At 36.4% G+C, this 16,967-nt stretch overlaps 1 protein-coding gene across 5 annotated transcripts in view; it reads right to left on the bottom strand.

Moving 5' to 3' along the window:
* PICALM (phosphatidylinositol binding clathrin assembly protein) overlaps positions 1–16,967 on the bottom strand; it is a 67,354-nt gene that overhangs the window by 16,485 nt on the left and 33,902 nt on the right. For 3 of the 5 annotated variants that reach the window (XM_062487490.1, XM_062487491.1, XM_062487492.1), the window contains exons 7-13: positions 16,131–16,237; positions 14,889–14,930; positions 14,099–14,184; positions 12,757–12,880; positions 12,272–12,408; positions 9,895–9,995; positions 428–535 (exon numbers count right to left, since the gene is read on the bottom strand). In XM_062487490.1, the coding sequence (XP_062343474.1) occupies positions 428–535; positions 9,895–9,995; positions 12,272–12,408; positions 12,757–12,880; positions 14,099–14,184; positions 14,889–14,930; positions 16,131–16,237 (705 nt within the window). Of the gene's footprint in view, positions 1–427; positions 536–3,077; positions 3,159–3,498; positions 3,562–4,970; positions 5,121–7,859; positions 7,987–9,894; positions 9,996–12,271; positions 12,409–12,756; positions 12,881–14,098; positions 14,185–14,888; positions 14,931–16,130; positions 16,238–16,967 lie in introns of those variants that run through there. The other 2 variants (XM_062487489.1, XR_009932951.1) reach the window with 2 other exon arrangements.

Raw genomic sequence — 16,967 nt, 5'->3', positions numbered from 1 at the left:
CTGATCATTTTCTGAAGCCATCTTAATGGCTTCAAAAGTCAAGTCGAAAGAGGAGGCAAAGGAGTGCCAAAACCTGTTGTAGATACATAAAATGAAGATGAAATTTTACCTCTTCCAACCACACTCTACAAATACAGATTTAATTTCAGCTGACAGCATGTAAAATGAAGACTTTTCACTGTGTGAAGTTTTAACATACAAAATATTTAAGTGAGGGAAATCAGTGTAAACATTTCAGCAGAGTGTAGAAATAGTCTGTAAAGAAAAATTATTTGATTAATGCTGTTATTGACCCTTTAAAATCAGCTTTTCTTCATCTGAAGCTGTCCCAGTAGTGTAAGTAAATACATATTAAGAGATTTATGCCTCAAGAATAAAATAAATTTAAGGGAAGGACATACGTAATTTATTTTAGCAAGTGTCTTACCACCAGAATCTGGGACAACATTAGAAGATTTGTTTCCAAACACAGACTCAAAGTCAACATTAAGGCCAGCTGATGGCTGTGGTTGAGCAACAGGAGATGGAGTGAACCCTGTGGGGAAAAGAAAGAAAGAAAGAGAAAGAAAGAAGTTGTATGCTTTTATACAGCATTTCCCACAAATCCACCTTTATGCAAGACAAGCCAAATAAATATTTCAGCACTGCAGAAAGACCAGGAATACCTCAAAAGTCCAGATTTCACTCTGACACTGAGCAGTTTATTTGGTCTTTATTTGAACTTACTCCTCCAAAGAAAGACTTGGTCTCAAAAACTGAACAGACAGGCCATAAAGGACACTCCCCTGCCACTGCTTAATCTCTGGACATCTTCCTTATTCTTTTACCATATGCTCACAATAAAGTGACTGAAGAAAAAGACAGCATGCTTCTCCAGGAAAAAAAGCTGGAAAGTGCAGAATCTGTTTTGAGACTGTCTGACTGAAGATTATGCCTCCATGTTTTATATTAATCTAGCAATTCTCTTAGGTACAAGATCCCAACCACCTCAACCTGCCTGAACTAGTGATGCCTTTGATTAGACACTCTTAATACTAATAATTTTCATAGCTCTTAGTTTTTTGTGGACACACATTTTGCAGTTGACTATGCTTTGCAGTTAAATTTCTAGAAATTATGGTAAGATATGGGGACGTACAGTCACATTTCAACTCCTAGTGCTGTCTGAACTTATTTCCTTTGTCTTCCATGTATCTGTAGTGTTCTACAGATACACAACTATTTTTCAACACTGAAAATTTATCACAGCATGAAGCATTGCATGTGATGTTCAGCAGCACTAAGTTGATAGCTCAGTAATAAAGAAGGTAATAGCCATTTGTTTGTAGTATTTTTAAATGTTATATATTATCACACACAAGCACGTGCATGGGCATCACCTTGGGATTCAGGCAATAACAGAAGCAATTGTTGCTTTATATGAAAAGCACAAAAAAAAAGCCACCTTGAAAATTAGCTCTTCTGGTTTCTGACAAAGAGTATGATGACATGGAGAAATGAAAGGATCGCAACTACTTCAGCAGTAAAACACTGCAGTGGGTAGAAATAACTGAAAAAGAACACTCCTTGGATTTCATTTTGCTTGCTGGGACAGAACCTCATTTCAATCTTACTGTTTTTCTGAAATAAGTCACATTTTGCCTAAAAAAAATTAGCAACTACAGGATGTTATTCTTGAATATAAACTTCACAGAAAAAAAACAAATATGGATTACCTGTTTCTTTTTGTCTTAAAGGAACTTAAGACTTCACACCATCACTAAAATTTAGACAATGTAGTTTTCATTAAAAATAAATCAAAGAAAACTGCATACAGCAAAACATGGGAAGCAGCAACGTGGGAAAAGAGAGTAAATAATCAACAAGCCAAAATGAGTATCTTTTTGACATGTATAGCATCAAGTTGTAACAAGCCATTTCAGAGATTCCGAACTGCAGATAGGAATTCCTTTGATGGGATGTCCTGCAACTCCTAAAACTGTGTCTGTACCAACAGAAAACTTGACTTACAATAGCTCATATTTTGCTTTATCAATCAGCCTCAACTCAAACGAGCTGAGTTTCCTGCTCTCACATTTTAGAAGTTTCAAGTTTTAAGAAGATGAAATCATCTCCAAGACAAAGAAATACACGAGACTCCTTTCACTCAGCCACTGAGAAAGATCAAATCCTACTCGATATCAACCACTAACTCAGGGCATTTTGTTTAAAAGGGATATTTTGAAAGGTGAAAAGGTCAGTATTTTTAATGGAGTTTCTTTGAACATCAAAGTTAACAAACTAATAATCCTACTTTTTTAAATAAAGAACAAAGGGAACAGAGTAAATGGTAGTATTTAACCTTTTGTTAAATGACACTCACTGATTTTTATGCACAGACACTAAACCGAAATGCGACTTTATGGTGCTTTTAAGAACTAAGCCTTCAACAAACTATTTAGTGAAGGTATTCCTAAGCCTTGTATGTAGCAATGGTTACACACCCTGCTCAACCTGGTTTGGACAGATTTGGACAAACCTGTCACAGACCACAGTCTCTGTAACAACTATCAGAATGGTGTTCCAGAATCAGAACCAGTATGGGGCTACTACACAGATGTGATACAGCTGCACAAATGATTAGCCAGTACTTTAATGCAGTAGAGACCTCTTTCTCCTGTTCTCTTGCAAAGCTTAACACTAGTTTAGCGCACTGTTTAAGAGTAATATATCAACAAAATTGCCATAAGCACGAACATCCCAATCCCTTTATCTTAGGAACAATGAGGTAGAGCAAGATGAGAAGCTACTTCTAAGCATGCACGTCTTTCGCGTGGTATGTGGCAACAGGCAAACTATGAGAGATCCTGAAATGGGGAGATACTCATTTTATGTTTAGACTAAATAAGCCTTAGTTTGGCACAAATGGAAAAAATACATACCATTCGTGACCACACACCTGGCACAAGCACATGAATAATATAATAGTTGGACCCACTACAACAAGGCACTTCTGCAGTCAGTAACATGCCTACTAGTTCTAAGCACACAACACATTCAAACTTGTGTGTGTGGTAAGGCTGTATCCCGTTACCTACCTCCAAATAGACCAGCTACAGAAGAAGGCTCATTGCGGAAATGAGAAGCGTTAGGATAAGCTTGAGGACCACAAAAAGAATCTGATAAGGAGTATCACACAAGAGAGAGAGCCAGGAAAGGAGAAGAGGGAGAGTTACAGAAAGAGAACCAAGATACACTGTTTATCCGCTATTCAAAACTTTAATTTCACATCAGTCTATAAATCCACATATAGTCTAATAACATAAAACCAATGTAATGAAATCAATACACATCAGACAGACGGCAAGAAACAAGTTCACACAATCTCTAACACAAAAGGGAAAGCACAGCTTCAAAAGAACAGCTATATTAGGATCCACTTTTTTTTTCCAATCAAATGCCATGTTTTACACCCTTGGAGGAAATGAGTGTAAAAGCTTCAAGGCATTTTTCTTATACCTGAAGTATATTCATATTTGGTTGCCACAAAGGGATTTAGTTGAGTAAATGGATTGTAATGATCTAAAGAACCAGAAAGAGTTATTTTAAATCCACATTCACATTATCATAGTGCCTTGATCGTGCTACAGCTAAAACTGCATCTACATGTCCCATACTCTCTGGTTCTAGATATATCCTCAGAGCACGACACACTGGAGGGGAATGTAATGTATCAATGCCATCAGAGCTGTCATGTGATAAATACTACAAAGATCAGCAAGCACCACAAAAACCCACCAGGGTCCTTGTTCACAGCTCTGCCTTGCTACAACTTTTGTGTGACTGCAGAAGATGCTAGAGGAACCTAATCTGACTAAATAACTATCCTACTAAAAAAACAGCTGTACTTCAAATAGTCATTCTACATTTACATGAACCATAAACATGTCATTGGAGCAAGGAAAAGACAGATTATCACATAACAATACCAACTGAAAGTATTTTTTATATATATATATTTAAAGATGTATTGCTTTGCTTTGTCTTGCTTGCTTTGTCTTTCCAATAAAGACAGACAGGCCAGGAAACTAATTAGCTAAGATGACAAAGTATAGTTAGTATTAATAACTTTAAAGTTATGATCCCTTTGTTTTACCTCTGTTAACAAGTACCAGAGGTATTAAAAAACCCTCTTTGTCCTAAAAGTCTGTATTTTTCTTTGATTAAATCTAGTGGGGTTCAACCAGAATAAATACAGCCTATGGTGTACAACTGTCTTTAAACTTGCTTTGTTTAATAGAACTGACATGTAATTAAGTGATTTTTTCCTCTATTAAAACAAAATGAATCTCCATATTGAAAAGTAATTAAATTACTATAGAGCTGCACCAACACAAATGTTGGAAGGACTTCTAGTGAGGCAGCCATGCTAAACCATCTCCAAAGTAAGATATGAACAGTTTTTAACAGGTGAGTTGTTAGTTTATTGCCTCATAGGTAAACAGTCTGAGTAGATTATGCATCAGTATGTGTGTGGCTTTATCAGCTTTGTTAATGACAACATGACTGGGGCAAAAACATCCACTAGCAAAAAAAATCAGATTAGGCTCTTTTGTTTAAAAAGAGCATTTCAACCTCGGAAGAAAGTAATAGCATTTTCTTCTCCTTCTCAGGCATATGCAGCATTTTAGCTTAAAATCTCCATGTACAAGAGACTGCAAAACTGCACTTGACCAACTGCTCTAACTGTAACTGTTTCTTTACATCAGGTTAAAATCCCATCTAGGCAGCCAAGCAAGGATTTAAACACCATTCTTACTGTACAGCTACCAAATCCAAATTCCAACATAGCATAAAACCAGCCCCAAATGACCAGCTTTTAGTTTCTGAAAGGCTGCAAAAATGTACCTTAGAAACTAAAATAATGTTAAATTTTTTAGTAAATATGAAATTTTTAGAAAGAGGAAATTAGTTTAAAAATGGTACTTTACCAACAAACATTTCATGTGTGGGTGTCCTACTGGTGAAAGTAGATACATCAGAAGACACAGACAGATGAGCAGCATCGTTATTTTTTGTAAGGAAAGGATTTAGGTTTGGAATGGCATCATCAACACTATCAACAGTAGCAGAAAAAGGATCTGTTCAATTCCAGAGAGCAAGAGAAAGAAGAAAAGGGAGACTGATTTAGTTTCCTCCTGACATCTCTAAGCTTGGGACGACCTAGCTAATTATTTCATTTTCAAATTGTCCAGGACTGCAGATACTAGCTACTAATTCCCTTTTAAATTTTTTTTTATTATTATTACTAACACCATCTTATAAACTGTGCTTCCTCCTGAGTGTGTTTTAGACTGAAAGTAGCTATGGTATTCCTCTTTAAACACAATCACTTTTTGTTTCTCACAGTCATGTCCTGACATTTGCAACAAAGGCTCTGGAGCAGAGAATGCCTGTTGGCACTACAGAACCCAGGGTGCTATGAGAGAATTCAATGCAATAACATCCCCAAGACAACTTTAAAAACCTGAACAAAACCAACTGAGCTGAACTTCTTTCTCCAGACTGTGCTTATGGATTTTTCTGTTATTGAGCACCACAGAATTTCCAAGAGCTATGATTGTATCAAGGTAGTGTACAGGACATAAGGACTTTCCCTGCTACCTGGGACATCAGAAACCAAGCAGCTTGTTGTGGATATGCTGTTAGCTGCAAGCAAGCAAAGGACTGCTCTGCTTTTACAGACAACAGACACTATGCCATAATGAGGAAAATGTTCCTTACTTAAAAAAACCTGTCAGACTTCATCAGAATGAAGGAAACATGGATCTATACAAGTGACTTCCCAAGGCACACAGTTTCAAGGATTCTTGAGAATGGATGCAATTGCCAAGCTCAGGGACTCCTATAATTCAGAATCTAACAGATAAACTAGATAGAGAAGGCAGCTACAATACCTGTTGCCTGAATGAGCTGTGGCTGAGCTGTCTAGTTTCAGAGCCTGTGAACCCTTGATGGAAAATTCAAGAATTCACTGAGATCAGCAAGGGTTTTATATCTAGTCTAAGTCTACTTATCATGGTGCCTAGAACTGCAGCTTACTCTCCTAGACAAAGCCACTACAGAGAAATTTCTGAATAACAATGATAGGAAAGATGTCTTAAATACTTCAGTTCTTGGGCTTTTTTATTTTTTTTTAACCTGGCCAGTTTATGCATTTATCCACAACTCTTGTAAATACTATTGTGCTGCATGAAGCAGTTTTGAAGTGTAAATTATTTTCTCTCCTTGAATCTGACTTCCTGATTCTTAGCTCTAAGTCCCACACAGCTTCATAGTGTGCTCAGTTGTACAAAACTCCTAATGGAAACAAAACTTAAAAACTACATTATTCTTCACAGGCTTAATGCACGCTTTGATTTGCTGCAAGCTCAAGTTATTAGGTAAGACCTGACTTTTCCCCAAATTGCTTGGCTATGTTGCAAGAACAAGTGAAATACCTTAAAAGACCTTTTCCTAAATCATTCAGTCAGCAAAATAACAATGACCAACGCTGAATAAAAGATAAGCAGAATAAGCTGATATAATATATGTAATATGTAACAGGAATACAAAATTGCATACTGTCTCATGTATGTTTTATATACTGGACATGCCAATCAGCCAGTTGCCTGAAACTGAACCCTTGTTTCAGCTACTCCTTAAAACTGCTTTCTGCTTTGAATGCCATTTTAAAAGATGTAGAACAAACAACTCTGACAATACAAATGGGGCAGATTATCCATTCATCAGTTCTTCCTTGCTCTTTCTGTGGCTGTGTCTGATTTTATCGGTTCTTTTTATATATAAGAGGAAAAAATTCAAATAAATGGGTCAAAATGTTCATTTCCACACTGATACATTTGCTTTGCCTCTGAAGTTTAGGTACAAATTGATAGCTGGCAGATATACCAGACACAGCTGGAATGGTCTCCAAAGAACACCAATAAACAGTGCAGATAAAACAATACCAAAGAAATTTTAAGAAGCACAAGATTTTAACTATATTTGTCTGAATCTACTGACCACTAAAATTATTTTACACATGCACTCATCCAGAAAATAACCACAAACTACTTTCTGCTCCCAGTTCCCAAGCCTCGTATATGGAACTTCTGTGTTTTGACTTGTTAGACAATACAATGCAACTTTACATTATCAAGAATTGCTCAGAAACGTAACCCATTCTCACATTCTCTGGTTGTCTGCTGCATTCTAACTCTATCCAGTGTCCAATCTTGCCTGAATCTCAGAACTTGCAAATGCTAGTAACAAAAGTAACCGAAAATTAATTGGGTTCGGGTAATTTATGTTCTTGCATATTCAAGTTTTAAAAATTGCTCTCAATTCTGACAGCAACACCTCAATGTTTCTAAAGCCAAATTTCATCCTTGAATACAAATAGCACCTGTTTGTGTCAATGGAATCACTCTTTATGCTATCATTAGGCATTAATGATTTAGGTGCATTTAAAATAGTTTGAATTTTTCAAATTTCTACCTTTAAGTTATCCAATTAGAAGTATTGTGTCCAAAAAAACAGTGACAAAGGATTTCCAGTGGCATCTTTTACAGTCTGAAATCGGTAAACTGAAAACAGATCAGAAAACACAATCACAGAACTCATTTCCCCAGGAATTTAACCTTGTTAGCTTTAACATTCTTGGAAGCACCAAACTAAAGGCACCAACCCAGATATAATGCTTCCATAACAATTTACTGGTTTATTACACACCTAAGAACTTCTGCTTAAATTTTTAACGGTAACTGATTTTAGCTGATTTGATACTCTTAAAGCCACCATATACACCAAATACAAACATCATCACGTCAGAAAATTACCTAAGGGAGGGATGCTGTGCAGTGGTTAGAGCACAGGACTGGAAATAGTTCAGGTTCCATTCTTGGCTCTGCCACTGACTTGCCGTATGACTTCAGATAAGTCAGTTAATTGCTCAGATTTCCCCATCTGTAAAATGTGGAAAGCACTTCTTATCTACCTCACCTGTGTGAAGTGAGTGTTCATGTCTGTAAAGCTGAAGAGCTAGGGGTTCTTTTATGAAAAGTAACCAAAAATGGTGATGCTAGAATTTTAGCCTAAAATTTTAGCAGACAATCCAAAATCTTCACAGTTAATTAAGTCTTATAAGTATTTAGAAACATGTCAATAGTAAGCAGATATATCAACTACTATTACTGAAGACTCATACCACAAGCAACACGACATTGAACAAACACAGACTTTCAGGCTCAATTTTCAGGTTAAAAAAGAAATGCTATATTGTGATGTGACCTCTGAGAAGCAAAGAGTTCCCCTTTTATCTCTTACCCACAAAACAAACATGACAAGCTGAAACAGAAGGTATTTTGCAGAAAGCAATCAAGAGGAGCCAAATCATTTTTCTCCATTTCTAAACTCTAAGCCTATTATAGTACTGAAATTTATATGCCTAACTCCATACACTCCTCACTATATCTTCCTCCAAAGAGGCTTTGCTCAGCACAACTAAATAACAAGTAAACGACTCATTTATTTCAGAAGCTGCCACATATATTAGTACTGCCTTCCTCACTCAAAATAGTGTTATTTCCCTACAAACAAATGTGAGAAGGTATACAAAACAAAGTACACAGCAAAAAGTAAATAGGAACTGGAATACATACACAACTTACTATGAAGATACATTAGATAGCAGGAAAGAAGTTAAGAGCTATAGCTCATAAAAAGAAATGGCAAAGTAAAAATTTAGAACAGGGTTGTTCTGATGTCTATGAAACTTCCTGAAGCAGCAATTCCCAATTTTTCACATCACAAAAGAAAGCATTTTTGCAACCATCTAGCTTTTAAAAAAATAATGTGGAAATAGCCACACAGTTCTGGAGTTTACTATTTCATTAAGTATCATTTATGTAGAAAAATAATAATAATAAAAACCCGACAACCTCCCCCTCCCTGTTATAAAGATTTTTAATCCTCCACCAGTATAACCAACAGCAATATTGGCAATATATTGCCATATCTGAATTATTCTGGATCACTGCAGCCAAGAACAGAAATGCTCCAGCAATCAAACCAATTTTTTAGGAAAATTCATGCCTTTCTAGAACTCTCTTGCTTGTTCTCCTTTGGTTTGAGGACTTGACTGTAAGTCCTTGACTTGACTGATGACCTCCAATAAGATCATTTCAACTAATTCAGTCCATCCTAGAAACTGGCAGAATGAAAATTTGGGTGTTCTGGAGTAGATTTCAGAGGGAAGGATATAAATTTTGCCTCTTCACTCAAAAGGTCCAACCACAGCTTTTTGCTAATTGGCTATTGTAGTTAAAAGTAATGTAGCAGAGAATTTGTAAAGAGAACCCTGATTTATTATTTCAATAACTATCCCTGGCCTTTCTTTCTATGCACAGTTGTCACAGGTGCCTCCTTTCAGGCCTCATCCAAGTTCTGCATTATCATCACCAGCAAATTTGATTTAACATTAGACAAAATCTAGAATACGTATTAAAACAATTTTACATTCATGTTCCTGAGCTTGCAGCACAGACATCTTCACTGAACTGATTTCTAAGCAGCTAAGTGTATGCAGCTGGCTATGTGAATCTTGAAGAGAGCAGTTATGAGGCTGACAGAGCTGGTCAACAATTAAAATAACTTGGCTAATAAGACGACATAACAAAATAATTTAGAATCACCACACACAGCTACATTATTTTAAGCCATACACAGATTTTACTTTTTATGATTCCTTTATTCACTAGTAAAGTCTTATTAAGATCTCTCTCTTTAAGGAAGGACTAGCCCCCAGACTAGGGGCAACGTGTACGGGAACATGGCTGTAACAATTAGAACCTTAATCCAATTCAGAATTCTTACCTCCCCAGGTACTTCCTACTTGTGGAGCAGCAGATATAGGATGTACAGATGGATGAAAAGTTGGCTGCAAATCAAGCAGATCATTTGGCAGCTTTGAAGTGCTATAAAGATAAATCAATACAACTGTTTGAACTACATCACAGTTTTCAATATAGGCAAATGCTAGCCACTGTCAACAGTAATGAAAGCTTTGTTACATAATAGTTATTACAAAATGGACAGAATTGAGCCAAAATCAGAAGGGCTGGTGAGCTCCTTATTTTCAGTTCTGTAAAAAAGTGTCACTTTAGCAAGATAAGTTGTATATTATGCCAAGGGACTTTTGTCAAAGCTGTCCAAGACACAGACAGATGTCCTCACAGTCGAACACCAGGCTAGGAGATGTTATGCTCAGAACTCTTCATCAACTTTTCAAGTCAACTCATGAAAACTCTACAACACAACAAAAACAAATGGACAAAATGAACTCTAGTGGGCAGCACCACCAAAATTTTACTCTAAATTCCACAACTCCAATCTTTCCACTATAATCACTACTGAGAAACTACCTCAGAACCATGAGCTATTAAAGAACTTTGGACAAAGCATAACATAAGAGGCCTTGAAACACTTGATCACACATAAGGCCTGTGAATGAAAACATACTTAAATGCACATTTTAGACAATTCAAAAACCAAACTGAGACCTTTTATCATCACATGGAAATTAAGAGTGAAGGCTTATATACAACTGCTATATTAATTTAAGGAGTCAAACAAGAAATTCATCCTTCTAAATAAGTATTGGGAAAAAAATAAAAAATAAAAGTGTACTGGTGTTCTCCCAGAACCTTTTAGGACATGAAATGAACCCTAACCTACACATATGGCTTCTATTACGCACAGAAGCTGAATCACTGTGACATGCAAACATTTCTTTAAATAAGACCAGCACAAGAGTTTAATGGCTATTAGTGACATCCTAGATCTGTGTATTTTTTTTGCTCACCCAAATACTTACACAATTCACAGTTTTCAGTATTGCATGATCCATTTCAGCAGTGATTGCAATCATATTTTGCCACTGCTACTCCTATTAGAAAGCAACAAGGTCTGGCACTGCCCTGTAATGTGAGCAGCTGAACAAAGATAATTTTCAAGGTAAAGCTTGTTCAAGGTAATGACAGGGATTAACCAGACACATAGCATTTAACAGCAAGTCACTGAACTTCTGACCCAGCATATCCCCTTCATGACAGCTCCTGCTGTAAAATCTGTTCTTTGCTCATAGCAGTCATTCTGCCAGCAAGTAAATTGGAACATGAAGAAAAACTAGTATTTGGTGTTTTTTTACAAGAAAACACTCTTGTCCTCACTATGCAGAGTTTCTGTCTGTTTGAAGAGGCTTTATCAGATGTTTCTATCTTTCAGACCTCTTAAGAAGCAAGATCAGATATTCAAGTTCAAAGCACACACCCATTTCAAGTTTTCAGGCCTCCAAAAAGCAATTAAAGAAAATGTTCTTACAAGGAAGTCTTTCAGTTACTAACACTGACAGATTCTCCAGCATCTCATACACGACTCAGCTATTTACCGCATACTTGGTGTCAAGTAATTTCCTACAATAGCTTCCTAATGGGAAAAAAAGCTGTCAAAAGAGCAATAGATTCTTACATGAGCTTTAGCAGAACAACTAAGCAATCCTTCAGGTTCAGGATCATGCTCAGAATAAAAATGTTACTTCAGAGCACCAATTCGTGTTATACAGATAGAAACACTACTTTCTGCTGCTGCTTAATTTGACAGGAGTTTTCCAGAATGAAGAACACATACTTGCTCATACCAAGAGCTCCTGTTAGTTAAAGATCAGGATTAGCATGCAGTGAGTACTCCTGCACTTTCTTTGCAGGTCCTTGCAGAGATGTTCCAGATACAACACAAGACTGCAAAGCCTGCCTCTCACTTCAACTTGTGTTTCAGGCTTTCTTTTTTTCTGAAAACCTAGCCAGAGTATTTGCTCCTCTACTTTTAAAGATCTAGAAATACATTTTCTTTATGACTTCTCAAACAGAATTTTTATATTACTTTTCTCAAATTTACTTATAATGCTCCTTGGGGACAAAACATGTCTGTTTTACAGTTCCAGTTGTCTGGCTTAGTAAGAACAGCTACAAGGGCTGTCAGCAGTCATTTTGTTCCAGAAACTTCTGCAAACAGATGATGAGAACAGTTTTACGTTATTTATTGCAACAGGCTATTTTCCCATCAGCTTCACTATAATTTCTTATCCCACTGCTCATGGACTCTACACCCAACCAATCCTGTGCAAACGTTCTGTGGCAGATATTTAGAGGAAACCCTTGCTGCAGCACATCTCCCAGTGGAGGATTCAGCGTACCTGTTAGAGGAGCTAGGGGTAGAAAAAATATCAATGGCTGGTGTAGTCATTATGCTTCCTGCTGCAGTTGACACAGGAGAAGCTGCTGTGGTTAAAGAGGTATGAGGTTTCTTTGCAAGTTCTTTTAGACGTTGCTCCTGTTGGGAAAGTGAGCTGGTGTAAGACCTCTGAACATTTGTGTGTATGACACTGGAGGTAAATAAAGCAGAACTAACAAATTATTTATTCCACACATTAGTTTTAGCCACTTACAATTACAAGTCAATGGTGCCATAAATGCTTCTGAAAACTATTTTAACAAACTCTCTACAAGCTATACCATCTAAATACACACAATTGTACACACAATCCTGCTTCCAGCACTTTGTCAACAGTACATTTAGTATTAATAACTCTGTTTTTCCCTTTGCTTCTTTAAGAATCCTAATAAGCTATCAACAAAAACACAGGAAAAGCATTTTTAATTAAAAATTCTCTATGCCTACCTTTAAAGCTTTTAAGCGAGCCTGTTCTTCCTCTAATGCAGCTTGTTTTTCCCTTTCATCCACTTTTGTGAGGGACAGGCCAGTGCTTGCAAGGGAAGAGACTGCATTGGAAAGGGTGGTAGCCCTAAAGTAATTGGACAGGAGCAAAGCTGGCTGTTAACAGATGACACGTGGTAGGAGCTTCTAAAGAACACTCTGTTTGTATCCACCCAGTCTCCTTCTGAGTTCTCTAATGTTGACTATATCTTATACTGAACAAGTGAAATTGAAATAAGATATATCATATGAAATGCAAAATTAAAAATGCCCAGAAATCATGCTGTCAACTCTACTGGCTTTTGGACTTTCCACCTTGAATGCTTCCCCTCCTAACTGCATCACAAAATTCATATTTGAAGCCTTTGCTCTTTTTCTGTTTGCCAAAAATGACATTATTTGCAGGCACACAGAAATCTCCAATCATTTGGGCTCTATTTCAAACTGTTGTTAATTTAACAGGCTTAGTGAACAAACTGTCAATGCTTCTAATATATCCAAAAGGAAGTGTCAAATTTATCATCATGTTTAAGAGTATGCAAAAATATTTAAAACAAATACTTTATTTTTAACAGAGTAATCTTGCAAAAGAAAGCAAATATTCCAAAAAGTAGTGCCCTAGCAAAATAGTGCCCTAATAGTCACTACCGTGAAGAACTTGTAAAATTAAATAGCATTTCTTTATTGCATGTTAAAAAACTAAGGCAGTAATACTTTATAAGTCTTACCCCCAATATTATGCTTTGTTAAATTTAAACAATGAAATATGTCATGTAGAGGACTTCTCTATATTGCCTGCTGTGTTTGGGAGAGCACTCACAATAATATAATGCCTTATACCATACACATTATGGTTTTAACTTCCAATTACTTTCAAAAGTCATTCTTAATGTAAGGACTTCTGGAAGCATCTCCTTGCTTTTGACAAAACAGGGATTAAAACCAAGATGTAAAAAGTTTAAGGGCATGTATTTTTTCATGTTGCATACCTCACAGATGTCTAATTATCAATATAAAAGGAACATTTGCAGGAAATATGTGAAAAAACTTCCTTCCTCTTCAGAAATTCAGGATCAAATGCTAAATGCATAAGTAGGGATGCTAGAGGAGGCCCTTACAGGTCCTTAGAGTCTAGTTCTGATGGCCTGGAAGAAGCTGTTTTAAGCTATGACAACTTGCTAATCCATCATTGCTGATACAACACCTTTAAGGAAGCCTCCTCAAATCTTATTTCACAGTGAAATTGAAAAAAACTGATGTAATGCTCAATGTGACAATTGTCCAAAAAGGACAAGGATATAAGCACCTGCTTGCAGCTGTGGAATCTTTGATTTTCTTCCCCTCTAGAGAAGCTAAATGTTGTTCCAAAGCATCAAGAAGGCTACTCGGTGCCTGCAAGGAGAGACATTTGGGAATATATTTGAAGAAACCAAGAGTTAAAATATTTTCAGGGAATGCAACTGTAGGGCAACAGGTACAACAGCTCAGAATACTTCTACACCCTCTGTACATTCTGTACATATTTAATGATTTCAAGTAGAAGGTGATGCATTCTCCTCACTAATTATTCCATCACAATGATTTACCAGCAAGGACTAAAACAAGCCAAGAAATTTTAAAATTAACAGTGAGGAAACAGCAAGCAGACAATCAGAAGCAGTCAGTATTTGAAGAGACACTAAGAAGGACAGTGTACCTAATTTCCCTGTGCACGCTCTGCAAGTCTTCACATTAATTTCAATAGGCATATAGCCAAAAGCAATGCTGCTAAAAACCACAGCTCTGTAACATCATATAAGAGTTTCATTATGTGACCTCACAGATATAAACTGTGTCTTCAAGCATGATGGAAATAAGGTCATCTTAAAATTCAATTAGAGAATGACAGAAATTATATACATATTTTAAAACAGCATCATAGAAAATGAAACCCAGGTTCTGGCAGAGCTTGAATTTAATCACAAACTTAGAGATAACTTGATGTGACAGTATATACAAGAATGCATAAGTGAGTACCATAGTGACCAGTTTTACTGATCACAAAACCCCAAAAACACACAGACATGCACTGGCAAACACATAATAGGTTTATCTACCTGTGAGAGATCTGGTATGTCTCCTCTGTCAATTCCAACTTGCTGCAATAAAACAAATGAGGTTTAGAACCTGTTTGCTTTGAAAGCAGAGATGCTCAGAAAGAAAACAATATTAACATGAAGTAATGTAAAAAGCACAAACCTGTTCAATATATATTTTTAATCCCCAGAGTCTGTACTCTGCAATGGTTGGTTCTAATAAACTCTTGTTAAATGTATACACATTGAAGTATGAGTGTTACACAGATATTTTAACAGTCAGAACCTTAGAAATAAGAAAGAACCCAGAGTTTTAGAACATGGAGAAGTTTGCCTGTCTCACAATTTACATGGCAAGATCTCAGACCTACTGATACACAGGATATATTCCATGAAACGAAGCACCTTTGAAGCTTTGTAAAGAAACATTTTTCTAGAATGCAGATGACAGTTAATATACTTGCAGCAGGACATATACTGTTACCACAGAAAGATCAATATTCTTAACTTCAATTTATAGTCTTATCTGAACATAGCATCTCTGACAGAGACACTGTCAGGACAGGCAGCAAGCCAAGCTTGAAGGCTTATTTTTTGTTGAATACATATGAATATTCATATATATATATTCATATATATAAACATATACGAATACCAAGGAAGTAAAAACAAGAAGAGAAGCACACCTCAACTGAGAAATTCCATAATATTAGGACATCAATTTAGCAGTGCTCTAGAAACAAGAAGGCACAGACTAAACACAACTTTTTTTAAAACCCCACAAACTAAACATTTTGCAAGGTAATTGCTTTTCCCTCTACGAGCACACCTACAGCAAGAATTCTTGAAAAAAATCCCATATTAATCAGTTTGTCTCAGTTGCCTATTTGTGAAGCTGTTATTTCATCTAAAACTTCTGGCAGAATTGTGTGTTTCAAACTAGAATACAACTAGAATCATAGAAAGCAGATCACCATGAAGTTCCTTTGTTTAAAGCAAGTCTATTCTTCAAAGAAAGCTCACAGGTGTACATAACCAAGTAAATTTTAAAATGCACATTAATACACTCTCCTCAAGCAAAAGATAAGCCAATCAACACTACACAGTCAGGTTTATCAATACCCCCCTCAAATGAACTCATCACCAGGGTAGGTAGAGATGAACAGCAAATAAGCAGGAAGGAAGAAGCATCTGCTTTATAATAAAAGAAGCACTTTACAAGCTGTTTCAAATAAAGGGCAAAGTTGACTGACTTAAGTTTACCTCTGCAACTTTAAGGAACTCTGAGATCCGTGTCATTCTAGTGAGGAACTTCTTATATATGTCAAGACCTTCTTTGCATTGGTTCTTTTTCATATCAAAGTACTTTTCTAGAAACAGTAACAATATTTCCATTAAAACAGAAATCAAGATTTGTAAATTATATGCAAAGTAAAAGCATATAGACCAAGACAAACAGAAAACACCTGCAGATCTGTTATTATCATAACTGCAGAAGTCACTATAACCTAACTTGCACCAAATGACAAAAGCTCTGTAAAATGTGAGCTATTGGTTCCATGCCAGCAATTACACCTTACCTTGCCAGTACTAGATACTACAAAAGTATAACCACCTTGAAGAGGACAACCAAGTTTAAGAACAGGTCACTCAAAGATATGTAAATTCATCTTCTTGGGAAAAAGAAACAAACAAAAAGGCAGTTTTACAATCTGGCAGTAAAATATTCCAGCGGCCAGATATCAGGCAAGCTTTTGATCTTCTCTGACAAACTGATGCCTCTTACTATGGTATGGTGAAATGAAGTACAACTGATTAGAAAACACCAGCACTGAAAGCAAGAGGGGCCCACCCCTCTTCTGAAAAGCCCCTTCAAGGCCTGTTTGTTTTTTCTTATTAAGCTTCACTCAAAGCCTAAGTGAAAGCAACTGCATGTTACTTCTTACCAAGGGAAAGGAAGCTGACAGAGGCTTCAGACTGGAATGCTGATTGATTTCAGATTGTCCCTTACTGACTTATTCTAGATTTTACTTTTCATTTTGCAAGCACTGGGTAATGACAGCAATCAGATAGCTTCATCCAATCAGCATACAACAAAAT

This window comes from Cinclus cinclus, chromosome 2 (genome assembly GCF_963662255.1).
Source record: "Cinclus cinclus chromosome 2, bCinCin1.1, whole genome shotgun sequence".
Classification (NCBI taxonomy): Eukaryota; Metazoa; Chordata; class Aves; order Passeriformes; family Cinclidae; genus Cinclus; species Cinclus cinclus.
The sequence above is the reverse complement of the archived record's forward strand: the minus strand, read 5'-3'. Positions and strand labels throughout refer to the sequence as shown.